The sequence below is a fragment of the Motacilla alba genome, chromosome 5, assembly GCF_015832195.1.
Source record: "Motacilla alba alba isolate MOTALB_02 chromosome 5, Motacilla_alba_V1.0_pri, whole genome shotgun sequence".
Lineage (NCBI taxonomy): Eukaryota > Metazoa > Chordata > Aves > Passeriformes > Motacillidae > Motacilla > Motacilla alba.
Genome location: NC_052020.1, coordinates 39,746,957 through 39,763,868, shown reverse-complemented (window position 1 = coordinate 39,763,868; position 16,912 = coordinate 39,746,957). Strand labels below are relative to the sequence as shown.

At 42.7% G+C, this 16,912-nt stretch overlaps 1 protein-coding gene across 7 annotated transcripts in view; it reads right to left on the bottom strand.

The window, feature by feature from the left end:
* The window catches only part of GPATCH2L (G-patch domain containing 2 like), a 39,288-nt gene extending 23,916 nt beyond the window's left edge, over nt 1–15,372 (bottom strand). For 4 of the 7 annotated variants that reach the window (XM_038137973.1, XM_038137978.1, XM_038137979.1 and 1 more), the window contains exons 1-8: nt 15,240–15,372; nt 14,444–14,587; nt 13,668–14,338; nt 7,429–7,493; nt 3,939–4,115; nt 3,486–3,565; nt 1,351–1,418; nt 505–544 (exon numbers count right to left, since the gene is read on the bottom strand). In XM_038137973.1, the coding sequence (XP_037993901.1) occupies nt 505–544; nt 1,351–1,418; nt 3,486–3,565; nt 3,939–4,115; nt 7,429–7,493; nt 13,668–14,326 (1,089 nt within the window). In that variant the 5' untranslated portion in view covers nt 14,327–14,338; nt 14,444–14,587; nt 15,240–15,372. Of the gene's footprint in view, nt 1–504; nt 545–1,350; nt 1,419–3,485; nt 3,566–3,938; nt 4,116–7,428; nt 7,494–13,667; nt 14,339–14,443; nt 14,764–15,239 lie in introns of all 7 variants that reach the window. The other 3 variants (XM_038137975.1, XM_038137974.1, XM_038137976.1) reach the window with 3 other exon arrangements.
* Between the last annotated feature and the right edge of the window lie 1,540 nt (nt 15,373–16,912).

Below are 16,912 nucleotides of genomic sequence, written 5' to 3'. Positions count from 1 at the left end.
CAAGAATGCCTATTTCTCTTGCTTATCACCTCTTATATTTTCCCGTTACAGCTATTTAACTATGTAATTTAAAGTTCACCATTTTTTCCCTTCTCTGTGAATGAGACTATCAGGTAGAAGCCCAAGCCAAACAAGGCAAAACAAAGTATTTAAAAAGAGAAAAATGTTCCAGCTTTTATAGAATTTGAGAGGCCAAAGCTCCTCCTGTCAAGAGGCATTTTCCCTCCCACTCACTGTCAGAAAGGATGGCAAACGCTAACCTGAAACAGGGAGATAAATAAAAGGAGTTCCTGAGCTATTCAGTTTAAATAGACAATACAACGCCCAGGAAATGGGTTGTGTTCAAAGTCCAGAAGACATCACTTTACAAAATGAGAAGGGGCGGGACTGCCTTACCTCAAGTGCACAGGCCACAGTGTGTGGGAAATCAGAAGCCAGCATTGTGTTCTTTCTAGAGAGAAGGGAACCAAGAAAATAAAAAAAGGAAAAGCAGAGTCTCCTTACCTGGTTGCGATCTCTCTTCCCCATGGATGGTAACCAAAAACTGGAAGGAGGCAGAGTCAAAAGGACAGGTGGACACAATGCCAAGGGACGAACATGGTGGGGAAAAAAGGAGGGTTGGGGTAAAAAAAGAAGGGGAAGGGAAGAACAAAGATGGAGGGAGAATGAAAAAGATTAAACATCATCAGGAGTCATATTAAAAACAACAAATTTCAGATCCAAGCAAGAAAATAAGGTATCAACAGCTGGTGAAGGCTGGACCCACTGCACTACACCCAGACATGCCATTCTTACCTACCCATTCCCCAGAAAAGCATCAGGGAGATGCCAAAGGATAAGCACCAAGACTATTTCCAGTGCTGACTACAATTTAAATACACTAATTGTGGAAGGAGACATAACACCAAAGAAAGAAGAAGTAATTTCACAGCTGCCTTGTCAGCATCATTTCTGCAGTCTGGGCATGTGCCCATAGTACAGCTCCACAAAGAAGCATTTTAAAAAATGAACATATGGGCCTCAGTCTTCTCTTAATGCCCAAAAGATCTGCAGTTACTGCAATGGCACATTATAAGGGAGGAGGAAAAAAAAAAGCTGACAGTAAAAAAAAAGCATTTGAGTAGCATCCACACACTGGGGCAGCCTTATATAAACATATATATATAACAAAGGGGAAGTCAGCAATTACAAGAAAACAGAGGAGCCGTCAGTAGAATACTGTCTCCCATTCCACAGGTTATTCTTAACTGTCCACCCAGTTCTTCATGTTCTTCACCCCCAGAAGGGAAGAGGATCCTTAGCTCTTCTTCCCTTCCCAAAGTTCTATACAACAACCATTCAGGGCCTTACTCTTTCTGGCGCGGATCACTAACAATATGACCTAGCCTCTCGGTGCCCAGAGTGCTCATGGAGGTCTCCTGAAACACAAAGACAGGCAAAAGGTTGCAAACTCTCACACAGTGAGCAGAAAATAGCTTGCTGCTGCCAGTAAGAACAGATCTCACTCCCCTGGGTCACATCCTTTCCTTACCAGCCCACTCTCAGCTAAACATGTTCACTCCTTCCTTTTAGAACTTCACCTGAGATGATTTAACTAATTAGAATAGCAGAAAATAATTCAATTTTATTTATGAGGCTTGGTTTTTATTTTTATTGATGATATTTGCTTGCAGAGGGGCACACCATAAACTGAACTGGAACAAAGTATGCAGCACAAGGATGCCTGAGAGCAGGGGAGATGGCTGGGAAATGCTTCTTTCCATGTTATTGGGGTCAGTTGGGCTAGAACAGGCTGAGATAGGACACTACACTGTTCCATTAACAGTGGAGATTCACCAATCACCAATGAATAAATTAAGGAGTAAAAGCATGATGCTTTTGCCATTTCTGAAAACAGCAATTCAGCAGCAGGACCTCCAGCAACTAAAGAAAAGACAGGTCCTAGGAGGAAGGACTTGCTCTGGGAGCATGTTGCTTCCTGCAAGATGCTGTCCTGTGTATGTGCTCGATGCTGGCATACACGTACACGCACAGCCTGAAGCACCAGTTGTTCTCATCTGCATAGCAACTGCCCCCAAGAAAGAAGTATACTTTTCAACAAGGGGCTGAAGATGAGGGCAAAAGTCTTCCACAGGTAAGGTTTGTTTGGGCCTGGTATATAGGCAAAACACACTCAAAGTTTGAGGGCAGCTGCAGCAGCAGGGGTGAAAGATGGGCTATTTGTTACAGCAGGAAAATTATTAACTTAAAGTGCCATAATGTTTAAATTTACAGTTTATTACTGTGTAAATTACAAGCCGTACTTTTGGTAATTAGCAGCTCGCTGGCGGGGAGCTCTGAATGAAACTCATTATTTATGATTACAATTTCGAGAGAGATGGGGAAGGGGGAGCAGTGACCTCCGCTGCAAATGACAAAGATCCCTTTAAGGTGATGAAGATGAATTAAACAAGTAAATATTATCCTTCTCATTTGGATCATTAGAGGTGTGCCGCCAGGCCCAGTCGCTTGCAGGTGCCTCAGGAACCCTTCGCAAAGTCAGTTTCTTGCCAGCTGAGGATTCATATTTTGAATGCCGGTTACAATTAAGCAAGGTGAGTGGAAGAAAGAAGGGGCAGACAAGGATCTTTCAAGTATGACTGAGCAGAAGGCAGCTGTCACACCCCTCTAGACTCCAGGCCCCCCTAACACACCTTGTTAGCAGACTACAGTCAGCCAGCTCAGAACTTATGCCAATGCTTTCAAAAGTACAGAGCATATCACAACCAAAAGAAAAGCCAAACACAGCCAACACCTTCCTTCTCAGAACCATCTTTTATAACAAAGAGCAGTGCTCAATACTCCATGATGCAGACCCAGAGGTGTACCCTCTATTTTAGACAGACATCTGCAAAGTATTGTTTGTTCTATTAGAAAAAGGACTGATATGTTGCTTCGTGTTTGCCCTACGTATATTAAAATTAGTCAATAGCTTTGAGCAGCTTTGTCTGCATTTACTGCATATACTTTTTTACTCTCCTGTCTTCCCACTAAAAATGCAACTGCTGAAACCACCTTCCTTTGCTGTCATTCCTATCAGTCTTTGTCCCTATATAAAATTTGGCCTTCCTTCACCTTTGAGGCACCTCTCTGCCCTTGTAGTTTCAGATGAGCATGCAAAAGTCTCATGCCATCATCATTTTCCCCTACATTCTGTCTAAATCTTCCTCATATTTACGATCCCTGACATTCTTCTTCAGGCCTCCTTTTATACTGCTTTCAGCGCTGATCAGCTGTCTTTGCCACTCCAAATGTGCCTTAAAATCCACTTAGTCATTCAATCATCTTCTGACAGTCAAAGCAGTTAAACAAATCAAACAATACATGAAACAAAAAATTTACAGGACCACTTTCTGCAGAAAACAATTTACGTAGTATCTTAGAATGGTACTTCAGTACTGACCAGAATTTGAAATACAAAATTACCATCTTTCAAAAGGGCATACCTTGCCAACCAGCCTCCTCCGACCTTTACGGAGACAACGGGCAGCAGCTCCTGGAAGGCGATTCAGGCGAGCATGAAATCCTGAAAACCAAATGCAGAAAAACTGAGCAATGAACACAAAGATTCTTCCTGACAAAGCTAGCAGGAAAACTCCTTAGTTCAGTAATCAAATCAGATCCTCTGTCTCTTGTTTTTCAGTCTTGAAGATGCAGATATGCTGGTTTATTCACAAATCAAAAAAAATCCTTACATTTAAAAAAAGGAGGACTGCCAGTGGGCAGCTGGTACGCCTATTTCAGTAAACTTGCCAATAGTGCAGGTTTTTCTTAACCAGGTCTTAAAAAAAAATAAACAAACAGATCACCAATACCAGTTTAAATGCAACACCTATGAAAAGAATCTACTCTTGCCATCATGCCACAAGTTCTCAAACACAATTCCTTATGGGCCTCACCTCTCTGAGCTGGCTGTGAGGGCAAAAGGAAGGTGGAAACAGAGAGCTTGTCCAGGCCTGAGTCAATCCTCTCCACTTCAGATCGGTGATCAGCTCCCCACTTGGGAAGAAGGTTGGGGACAGTGAATCCTGGAACACACTCTCCTTCATAAAACCAATCACTTTGCTCATCATCTCCTAAAGAAATAGGATGGAATTAGCCACAAATAACATCAAGGTACCCTGGGACAGGTCTTCAAAATACTACAAGTAGGCATACCTGAATGTGAAACAGTTGAAGTCTCATTAGGAATTCATTCTTGGAGAGCCTTATATTTGTATTCTGTTTCAATGATCCTCAGTAACTATGGGGCCTCACTAAACGCTTTAAACTATCCAACTCATCAGTCTCCAGAATTTCCCTATAGAACAAAGCCTCTTTATAGACCTGCCTAGGGCAGGTTTAGCACTCTGTTGCTACTGCATCTCATCAACCTTAGTTCAGTGTTGTGTGATGTCTTACGCAGAACTCTTTCTCTGAAGTAATTACTGCGACACCGGTAGAGGCCAATCATTTGGCACATGTTATAGGCTGTCACAGGAGAAACTTCACAAGAGGTAAAGATCAGGGTCACAGAGTAAGCAAAAGAAACATACTGATGAGAAAGACCCCAGGCTCCTACGACAGCAGCTAAGACAAAACCACATAATTACCAGAAATGGTCACTCTGAGTGTAAGTACTAACCATGCCATGAGTTGCTCTCAATCAATTTCTTAGAATCTCTAAGAAGTACAAACCCTTTGGAAAACTATGGCAGCAGCAACAGAAGTCACAACCAAAGTCTCCATGGAGCTGGGCTGCTGTAGTTAATGCAGTTGCAGTCTAAAACTGAACTGCATCAGACATTGTCCATAGTAAATCTGTCTGGCCAGAAATTCCCTGAGACCAGTAGCACATGAGCGGCATACGAAAAAAAAGCAGGAGGAGAGCAAAGAACCTGACACACATAGCATTTCAGTAGCCCAACTCACAAACAGCCCCATGTAATTGCAAGGTGCTTCATCTTGCCCTAAAAAACTAACACACCCACCTTAGGGAAAATCCTCATTTGCATACCAATAAGCCTCAACTCAAGCATCCCCACTTATCTCCTTTCCTTATTGGCTTATATGATTCCTGACCAAAGTCCATTATGCCTACTCACACATCTTGCTGGGAAAACACAAAGAAAAAAAAAAAGAATACAAGAAAGCAAAAAAACTCATCCTAGTAAGAATGCTGCAATCTTGCACATAAAAGAAGCAACACACAAAACCAACTCTGATCAGCAACAGGGAGGACAGCCAGAACACTTTATCCCAAAGCTCTGACATTGTTTTTTCTGCCATGCATCAAGTTGACCTACCAATTTTATCTTAAAGTAGAAAAATCCCATCTCTACTTCACAGCAAATTAAAACTAAGTAACATTGAATAGTTCCTCTAAGAGATCTTAATTTGTGCAAAACTACTCCTAGAAATTTGGGCATAGTGCCCTCTCTACCTCAAATCACTGCTTCCACAAGACAAACTTTAACCATCAGCATCATATGCTAATATTCAGTAATTTTCACTGGGAGAGATCCCAATACATGCAACAAATATAAAACCAAAAAAACCCCACCTTGCAATCAAATTATGAACTAGGATCATTCTCTGCTCACAGAAGTGTGCTGGTATGTGCAGTTGAAAAGATTATTTTTTCAATAAGCAACAGCACAAAGTTTACATGATGCAACCTCAAAAGAAGGAGGGAAAAACCCTGCATTTATTTAAGAATGCTGCCAGATTAAGTTTCCCATTATTCAGCCTGTAATTGTGCTGGAAATCTATTTATAAGGTGATCTGTGACAAAAAAAAATTTGTGCTCTCTCCATCTCACTGACATGGAAAGCTGTTGGGTTTTTATTTACTTTATGACTAAGAATTGTCAAGAAAAAGAAGGAAAAGGAGATATTCTTTATTTAGTCTGAAAGTGCAACAATATTTTTAACCCTTTTAACATAACTGCAAGCTAAAGCATCTTGGCCAGAAAGCTACCACAGTATCTACTCTTTGAACAGAGAGAGACCTGATGACAAGGATGCCAAACCTCTTCTCTTACCTAGACAGGGAAGGCTGTAATTGGATTTTATTAATTTATCTAAGTCATATTTCCGCATGTTCCTGTATATTGAGCATCCTACTTCTAGTAGCAGCCAAAAATTAATCAGGGCAAGTATATAGGGCAAGCATATAGACAAGCATATATATACACTACCCAGTCTCCCATCAATTTTGTCTCAGGTGATGAAGTAAAACACTTCAGTCACCACCCTGCTTTGTCATCTAATATACAAGTGCTCACTAATTTCAGCTCCCCCTGGACAATCATCAGTAAAAAGAGAGGGCAAAAGATTCTACTTTTCTGTTGCCTTTGAAGAACCAGAGTCTAGAAACAGCTATTTTTCAGCTAAGGTCAAAGCTGATAGTTGAAATCCCTACTCTTAAGCAAAGTATTATATTCCCCTAAGATCACAGATTGGTCCTACAGCCTAAAACACCATCAGAAAACACATAAGCATGTTTGCTATCATTGTGTTGCTTCACACAGGTACCTGGGCCATTAACAAGCTAGTGGAAGCAGCATGTCCTATTGAGCTACTGGTGCTACTTCCTTTAGCACTCATATATTCCCAGAAGAGATCTCATCCAAATCTTAGCTTGTGAAATGTGACAGAATCAGAGTACACAGAATTGCAGGTCTCTAGGGTCACATTCCACATGCTCCAAATGTAATAGTCCTCAGTGCCAATGTGTCTACTACAACCTATTTCACACTTACTTCTGCTGTATCCCCCATCAACTGAACACTGTGCTGTGGTTGATAAATAAAACCAGATTGCACTTCACACTCAAAACTCCTAAGATACCATTTCTACAACAGATGTTGAAAGTACAATGTTCAACTAATGCCCACAAGAGCAAGGAAGGAACACATACTTAAAGAAATACAACCTATCACATATTACCATCATCTTCTTAGCACAGTCTATCAGGTGACTTGTCAGTATTAAGTAATTTTTTTTCCCATTTTCTCTTCCTGCCCATAGAGAAAACAACTAACAGATTTCAGGCACTAACAGTATGCGGACAACCCTTAAAACACCGAGAGAAAAAAATCATAAGCTGTGCTTTTTCATTATGAAGAGCTCTCAAATTCCTCTTGAATGTCTGTACAATAGCTTCTTTTATTGTGTATCAGATCCATAATATTTGCAAAGTATTTCATCAGAAAAAGTATAGTGTTATGAAAATCATACATTTGTAGTCCTCATCTCATTGCTTAACTTCTAGCCACTCCCTGCCACTGGTTTTTCCTCACAGAATTCCCTCTCTGTCTCTCTTCAAACATAGATCTTTCCTTGCATTTGTGAAGAAGGTAAGGAACTCCCTAGCAGCACATGAGGAAAATCATAGGACACCTGTTACCTTGGCGGCCTTCATCATTTGTAAACAGGCCAGTATCACTGCTGCTGCAAACACTGCTGGTGTCACTGGAACAAACACAGAAAAAAACATGGTTACAATTGCAACAGGCACAATACAAAAACCACTCTGCTACATCTTACTAGCTTCTCCAAGACCTAAATGCTTTACATGTCTCACAAAAATTGAATTTCAGATACATGACTGACTCTGGAACAGAACGTAACTGCTTTCCGTTAAAATTTATCAATGCTGCATCACTTGAAAAAGAGTAGAATCCTGTATCTAGTTTAGTTCTAAGTTATCAAGAAGTAATTTAAAAAATGGCACTTGCCTCAGGTACTAGAATTAATAACCTAACTATGGCATCATTTGGAATACTCAACAGGAAATTAAGCGCAGTTAAAAACGCTGTCCTTGCATCACTTAACTGAAAACCCTTCTAGGTTTTCTATTTCTGATTCCTTTTCCTCAAAAATGTTACACTGTCAAACAGCCTCCCCAACTTTTATTTTGTGTGGAGTAAAGAGCAGCTGTGACATTTACAAGTCTCCAGCTAAATATTTTAGCACAGTATGACTTGCTGCTGCTGAATGCAACCCTGTCATAGCGTGCTTTGCATTTGCTGAAGAAGTTAGAGAAGATTCAATTTTTGAACAAGAGAGTAGAGCTAGAAATTAATGTGTAGCCATTAATTGACTTGCAAATCTAGATGAATATTTGTTAGCAGAAGTACCTGCTCATGTCAGTCCCAAGCATCTCAAGGTTTTAATGCTGACTTGAACTCATTCCTTGGACATTTCAGGCATTTCAGGCAGTACTTAGCACTCCCTGAGCACTAAGACCTTAGATGTGAACACCAGATGGAAGTCAGCACTAGAATCAGTCTCCAATCAGGGAATGCTGTTTGAAAGTATCTCTGGATGCTTCTCTTCCAGGGAAACTGGATCATACTAGAGATCATACTGGAAACCCCTGATTTACAAGGCTGAATAATGAGGGACCACAAAATACGTCACTCCAAAGAACTGCAGGCACAGAATAAAACTCTATTTTGTGAGCATGCTGTTCTTAGAAAATGCACTCTGAAGTACAGCCAAGTCAACTCATCACGCTGGATATCTAAAATTCTGCGTCTTCATCATTGTATAAAGGCCATTTATACTTAAAGGATGAACAATCTATACAGCATCCTCAACTTACAGCATTCAAGTTAATATCAAATTCCAAATTAATCCATTACAAAGCCGGGCCATGCATTCATCCTCCCACTTATATACCACAGTAATTAAGGCCAAGGACTGAGAACCATGAATTAATTGTTTTATCCCAAGCTCTCATACCAACTGACTGTATGACCCTGGGCCAATCTCTTAGCATGCCTGCTTTCCCTTTTGATAGCTTGGATAAACAATCCTCACAAAGCTGCAGATGTGAGGACCAAGTGACTGCTTCGTAAGGTTTTTAGCATCCTCAGAGGAAAGGTGCCTGAGAAAGGAAAAAGCATTGACAAGCATCCAGGTCATATTAACAGTGCTTTATAAGCATCCTGTTGCACTGAGAGCTCTTCAGCTCCTCACAGATAAGCATCACTGCCAGTGTTTTACAGGAACAAACTTCCAGGGATTTCACCCTATTCACTACCCCTTTTACACTGCAGGGCTGAACACAAACTAGACTCCTATGCAGGCCTTTCTGTAGGTCCAGTAAGCACTGATTAATGACCTCCACTTGCAAAGGAGGCTACTTACCTTAACCATGAAATAATGAATGCTATTGATCCGACAAGCTACTGCTATAGAGTGTTATTGATCACCCAATCTTTGGTTAAAATGGTCCTCATTTAGCAATTTCACTGTCGCAAACACCTGAAGCAAAGCATGCTTATAATTAAATAGTTTGGGGGAGTTAAACTGAGAGGTGATGGACAGAGATCTCAGGTTTCCCCCATTTATTCTTTTGCCTGAGCTATTGTTTGTGTCAGGAGGGATATTGATTTTCTATAAAAATAAGAAAACAAGAGGCACCGAGGGGCTGCAGAAGGTCAGGCTGGGCTGGAAAAGGAGGGGAAGCGGAACACTCTGTCTTTGTCACTTGCCTTCCAAGAGAGGAATTTTTTTTTTTTTTATGGAGAGACTGGCCTCCAATTCATCAGCTTAGCCAGACTCATGAATGCAGCTGCAGACTGTCATCAAAGCAGCTCCTTCCAAAGGGTAAAGCAACTTACCTGCACATTCAGGATGAGCGATGGTCACATTCTCAGGCCAGAACATTGTACTGGTTTTGGCTGGCACAGAGTTAAATTTTTCTCATAGTAGCACTTTGGTTCTGTGTTTTGGATTTGTGATCAGTATTGATAACACAGGGATGTTTTAGTTATTGCTGAGCAGCACTTACACAGTGCCAAGGCTTTCTCACACTGCCCTGCCAGTGAGCAGGCTGGGGGTGCACAAGAAGATGGGAAGGTACACAGGCTGGACAACAGACCCTGGCTGACCACAGTGATATCCTACATCATATAATGTCATGCTTAGCAATAAAAGCTAAGAAAAAGAAGAATGAAGCCAGGGACATTTGGAGTTGTGGTGTTTGTCTTCCCAAATAATATTACAAATGATGGAGTTCTGCATTCCTGGAGATGGCTGAACACCTGCCTGCTGATAGGAAATAGTGAATTCCTTATTTTGCGTTGCTTGCACGCTATAGCTTTTGCTTTAACTACTAAATCAACTTTACCTAAAGCTGAGAGTTTTTTCACTTTCAGTCTTCCATTTTTCTCCCTCATCCCTGCAGGGGAGTGAGCAGGTGGCTTTATGGAGCTGAGCTGCCTACCCAGGTTAAACCACAACAAATACATCAGCATTAAGCCAGTGAAATCTCACAGCATTGGTGGGTCAGTAGAATCCCAGGTTTGAAAAAGTCACAGTAAGAGTTTTGGTACTTGAAAACAGATGAGACCAACTGCGTATTATTCCCAAGTAAACACACTACTCAAAGTGATTTTTAGACAGCTCTTGTACTATGGTTTGTTCTGCCCTCAAACCAAACCCAGACCATTCTGGAAGTACTCAGTTTAGATCAACAAGAGAAAAAACTTCAGCACTCAATATATAATTTGCCTTTGTTTTATTATGGCTGCAGGGAATCTCAAAACATTTAGGGACAGAAAGACATACTATTTCTAACAGTCTTAGCTGCTAATTGTCACCTTTGCACAAATACACAAATGACTGCTTAAACTAAAACTTGTTTCTTTTGTTGTTTCCACAGTTATTTATAGATTAGGCATTGGGTCATGTCATTAACCAATTCAGAACCACCATCGTTTCCTTATTGTGTTCCTACACATCCATCTTTCTCTCAATTTATGTTCACCTTTTGCCATGTTTGGCAAACAATTTCAAAGATTTCATTATACGCACACTTGAATCCCAATACTACAGCTCATCTTCCTCCAGGAAAGGACTGGGCATAGTCCCACAAGCAAACTAGAAAAAAAAACCACTTCCTCATTAAGAACCCATATGCAAGACTTTCTCAGTGAATGGGAGTTTATCAACTGAATAAACAGGTCTTTGACCTGACTTAGGATAAGAAGCCTTCTAAAAAGCAGAGAAAATACAGGATATTTCAGCATTTACAGGTTCATTCCTACATAACAAACCAAAGAAATTGTCAGTGTAGAGGAGGAAAAAGAACGTCAAAAAAAATCCATTCTGAATGTTCTGAAAGTTTGCCTAAAAACCCATTTCGTTTTGTCACGTTCCATATTATTAGAGGAGTGAACAGTAGTGGAACCAGTTCACTATGAAAGTTTTGTAAATCACCAGATCACCACAGATTGCTTACAAGTCCCACAAGCAGCATCAGTCACCTTTCATCCCATCAGCTTGTGATGACAACCACACCATTTGCTCTCCCAGGCATCCAATTTTCTTCTCCTTTCCTCAGGATATGCCCTTGTCATACATCTGTGAAAAGTACTTCTCTTACTGTAGCAGAAAACACAGCTAGAGCACAGTGTGAATGAGGCAAACACAGCCAGTTTCACTGTGCTGCTAGCAGCAAAGGGCTATATTTAGAGCAGCAGAGACCAAAGCATGATCCTTCACTGCTGTGAGGGATACTCCACAGTGAAGAGGGCTGTATATATTACTCCCTCCAACTGCGGCCCTCCCCAGTGAGTCACAGCACAGATCACACATGTGGTGTTGGAGAGGTCAAATATTCCAAGCACTAGCTTTCCAGAGAGAATCTCAAGGATTTGGCAGCAGATGGTAAGTGTCATTTGATGCATACACTTGCACAATAATTAGTCTGAGAGCAAGGGACAACTGAGACAGAACAAAGCCATCTCCCAGCATGGTCCTCAAGTATCAGTCTGGACATAGCTCTTTATTTACTCTTTCCAAGGCTGGCACAAATAAAGGCTGGATGAAAGCCTGCTGGTTTAAGTTCAAGTCTGACATGATGGAACAGACTCTGACTGGTGTTAAAAAAAACAACTCAAGGAACGCTGTCCATCACTGCCACATCCAGTAAGGGCATCTCTCAGTCCATCACCACTGACATGCACTATTCAGGAGCTACTTAGCACACTTCTTTTCCTGGACCACTAGCAAACAGCTCTGAGAACATAAAACTATGTTTTAGTTTTTAACAACTAGCAACAAAAGGTTTCCATCCACAAGTTTCTTGTAAAGCCCCACTTCACACTCACTTTTTAGTAACAACAGCCACTCTTAAAAGAAAAAAGGGACCATACTGTAAGAGTTACATCCTACAAATCACAACTGACCCAGTAAAAATGCAATAGTGGTTCCTGGACCACAGTGAAGACTTACTATAACCTAAGCTTTTCACAGAGTCCCAGAAAACACCACTGAGAAGTTTGCAACTCCAGCTATTATCCACAAAGCCGTAATAATGAAGTGCCACCAGTCCACTCTAACAAACCGCAGGAGCTAGACTGTCACAGCACTTAACTGAACCTCAACATATGAGCAGTCATACTGTATCAAAGAGCTAGACTTTCCAAATCCACCCTCCTCTGACAGTGACTACCACACTGCTTGAGAAAAGAACACGAGAACATGACAAACACACATTTCTCTGTATGTTCCTCTACCTCTTAGAAGTTAGCAGTTTAGGGACTTCCTGAGCAGGATCTTTCATCTGGGCTGTAATGTTCAACAGCCCCTGATATGCCTATGCTCCACATCTCCCTTTTGAATGTATTCAAATTTTGACCTCTAAAATGTCCTGCAGCAGAGAGTTCCAGACCTCATGTTTCATGAAAAAGAATACTTTTTGTTTGTTTTAAATGTCTCCTCAATGTCTGCTGTTCTTACACAATGATAATTAGAAAATCAGCGATCACATTTGCTTTTTGTATGCCATTCATTAAGAAATTTCTTCCATTTAATTCTCAGCAGCTGCCTCTTTTCTAACCTGAAAAATCACTTCCGACAGAAGCAGTTTTATGATCCCAACCCTTAGACAGAGAGAATAAAAGTCACAGTTGGGGAAAAAATTTAGACCATGACATTTACATGTCTCATTTTAATCCCTTGTATGTGATTCTGCCAGAAATTCATCCAAGTTCTCCAAAACTGGACACCAAGACATCAGACTCCACTGTTTGCACAGGCTTATCCTGTAAGTAACATAAGTTCCCCTCAACTTCTTCATCATCTCACCACATTCTCCCCATAGCTAGGCTTTGACAATCAGATCAAGAGCAGAAATGTAGAACTGCAAGCAAGGTTAGACTGAGGTTCACACAGCACCTGCACAGAGGGCCAGCAGTAATGATGGAAGATCTGATCTGTTATCTACTACTACTTATAGTAAATGCTGAGAATAAGAAACTGAGATCAGCTCCTATCGATCACGCAACACAAGTGCCAGTTGGGGGCTTACTCCCCGAACCACAGGCCACAAGCATGCCACATTGTAGCTGCAAGGCCACTGACATTTCAGAGGACGCTTCGTGTAACAGGAGCCAGAAACCTACCAGCTTCCCAACTTTTCAAGGAAGCATTCTGGGTCATCATACAATACTCACAGGAAAAACTTTGAAAAAAATCTACATTTTAGAAGCAGCCGAGATATTTCTCATCTTCACAAAAAGAGCAGCACTGAATAATTTTAAGAACTTCAAAAAGCAAGGCACAGCATTTACAAGCAGCTGCAAGCAAGGCAGCCATCTGACTAGCACAGGGAAGAAACTGAGATCTCACCATTCCGACATGTTTTCATCTGAACCCTGCTTCTGATCATCGGCTTCACACTCCATCCGCTCCTTCCTGCCCCCGTTGCTGAGGAAGGGCCTGTTCTCTCCTGACTCACAAAGGCCATGACTGGATGATGTCCAAGGGGCATTCTCTTTCCAGCGTGAAAGACGCTGTTTCTTGGCTGACTTGAACCTGCAGCCCCTCTCATAGTTCCACTCTGACACCCTGAGCTTTTGCTGGAGACTGGCAGCCACCTCTGATGTGACACGTTTGACTTTCCGTCGGCGCCTGAGAGGTCGGCAGGGTGCATTCTCTGTAAAGGAGTCTGACTCATGCCACAAGTGTTGCTTGCTCCTCAGGGTGGCACTAAGAGCTGGATGTCGTTTGACCACTGCCATGTCATCAGAGTCACTGAAATTAGCTGTCAGCACCTCACGGCAATCCTTGACAGCTTCGTCCAAGCTCGACTCTGAGGCCTCGCTATAGCAGCAGGCATGTTCTGCCTGATGTGTGAAGTCTGAGCGTCGTTTACGACCCCGTCTCTTGCGAAGCTGACGCCGCTGCTGCCGCGGGCTTAGCGCCATCTCTTCCCATAGCTCATCCAGTTTGTTTTGCTCTGAAGTCTGCTCTAAAGCTGAGGCCAAGTCATGTACCAGTTCATCCATTGGCAATGCCTACTAAAAACGACAATAATTAGCCCCAGACATAAATACTGCTACCAACACATCTCTGGACTGTAGGACGCGATACCCTTTATAACATTAAAGGAGTTAGACACTTACTTTGAAGTTACCTGGGAGGACCCAATGCAGGACAACTGCCACTTCCTGGCAGGGTTAAATCCTTTTTGCAAGGGTTAAATCCCTCTTCTAGCCATGGTGGAACAGATCTCCTCTACTGCAGCAGTTGGGTTGAGCGCTCTGCGGCTGAAAAGGCCTTAAGGTTCATCTCTTGTGTTGAAGCAGCATGCTTAATTACACATCCCAAAGGGAATGGAAGCCGGCAACTAGTTTTTGCTACCCAGCATCAGTAAAGCAACAGAGAAGGATCAGCCCGCTTGACAAACAGATTAAGTCTTCCAAAAAGTAGACAAGAAGCAAAGCTGGGAGTAAAACAGATGGTAAAACAGGTAGTTTACAAGCCAGCATCACTTCAGCTGTAAAGCAAGGTGCACGGGACCCTGGGGTCTTGGAACAGGGTGTAGGAGCCCAAACCCCAACTCCTACTGCCGAAAAATACCACCCCTACATCTCAGGGCTGTCAGTGTGCCAATCCCAAAGTCCTGGCCAAATCCCTCATCTCACAAAACCCCTCACTCTACCCGTGCCTTGCAGGCGTGGGATTTCTCTCCCCACCGGGCTCCGAAACACCCGGTGGTCTCCAGCCCGGTGAACTACCCACTGCCGCAGGCCGCCTCCCTTATTCCTCGGCGAGCCGGCCGCACTGACTCCCTCCTCTAGGGAGACGCCGCTGCTTCTGCCCGACACCCCCCCAGCTTCACCGGGAAAAGCTGGGAAAACTGCCCTCACCGCCCCGGACGCGCAGCGTCCTGCCGGACCTCCCCGCGACCCCGCTCACCGGCCAGCGCCCCGCTCCGCCAGCCCCTCCTCAGCGCCGCTTCCGGCCTCCCCGGGCCACTTCCTCCGCCCGCCCCGCCTGCGGGCGGGGCCGCCGCGCCGCCGCCGAGCCCCGACAGCCCTGACGGCCCGGCCGGGCCAGCCCCGGCCCGCCCCGCCGCCCGGCCCGCCCCCGAGCGCGGCCCGCCGCCGTGCTCCCCGCGCCGCGGTGCGTTTACGCCGTGGCTGGTGCCACCAGTGGAGCCATCGCAGGGCCCTCACCTGCCAGCGGGGCAGCCCTTGCCTATACGTAACCTTGAGCTGCTTGGTTATCGTATTTTATTTTTAATGGCCAACAAATAAACTTGGTACCCAAACTCCTCCGTTTCGTTGCTGCCACCCTAGTTGTGTGCATCCTAAATTAAACTTGACGGTGCTGCTCCCCTCTCCTTAAGGCTTGCATCTCTTTTCCCATCGTGCCAGCTTACACATCACCAGCAGCCATCAGAATAAAGCTAGGTGTGAACCTGCCACCATCCAGTTTTGCATAACATTCCGTTTATTTCTTAGCTTTCATGATGCTTCTTCAGCGGGTTTTGAGTGGGGTTTCTTCATCGTCGTTTTGTTTCGTTTTGTTTTCAGGGACTCTTTTGCTGGATTTTTTTGTTTGGGTGGTTTTTGGGGTTTGTTGTTATTGATTATTTGCTTGGGGGGGTTGTTTGGTTTTTTTTTGGTTTTGGGTGGGGGTTGAGAGTTGTTTTTTATTGTTTGGGTTTGGTTTGGTTTTCTGGGGTTTTTTGTTGTTTGTTTGTTTTTGTGTTTGTTTTTTTTTTCTCTTGAGAAGGCTGTTTGGGGTTTTTTTAACCAACATAGCTGCACTCATATTCAAGCCAATACTGGTTCATTTTTCATGTAATGTTTTACAGTGCAGCATATTGAAAGTTTTGCCAGAGTCCATATCTATATTATGTTTGAGTTATTCTCTTCACTAATTTTGTAAATGAAATCAAAAGAAAGTAATCAGATTTATTTTGATGTGATTTATTCTCTGGAAATATATACTACTGCCTATTGCTCACAGATATCTTATCCTTTGTATTCTTACTTTTTCCCCCATTTCTGTTTATTTCATCACATTGCCAGGAACAGAAGTTGCTCTGAAAGGGTGATATTTGCCAAGACCACTGCTGCCTCCCTACTCCCACCACAAAAGACCGGCACTGTGTTTGCTCTTCCTCAGTCCTCTGGCACCCTCCCTAGTTTGTCAAGATACTTCAAAAATAACTGAATCCTTGAGTTTGCCATTGATTCCTACACCCCAATAGGACAAGCTTCATTTAGCTTTGCTGAACTTTTTTCATGCTGTTTATCTAACAGTCCTTTGTGCCAGTTTGAGCTGTCATGTTAACATTGTCATTTCCTTGTAGTTCTCTATTATTTCCTTGGAAAAGAAATATTAAAAGAAGAAAAGCAACTATTAGGTAGATTTTTGTTTTATCCCATTTCCAATAGCTGACTTGACAAAAGTTACTTTACGTGCACCAATTTGCCTGTAAAATTCTGTCCTTTTTGTTTTTTAACCCTTTCTGGGCCAGTAACTCACCTTACTTGCTAGCAGCATTTTGTTTTCCCGGCCAGTTTCCTATTTCCAACACAGGGGTTTTCTTTTTACTCTCAGATCTGAGAGAAAATCCC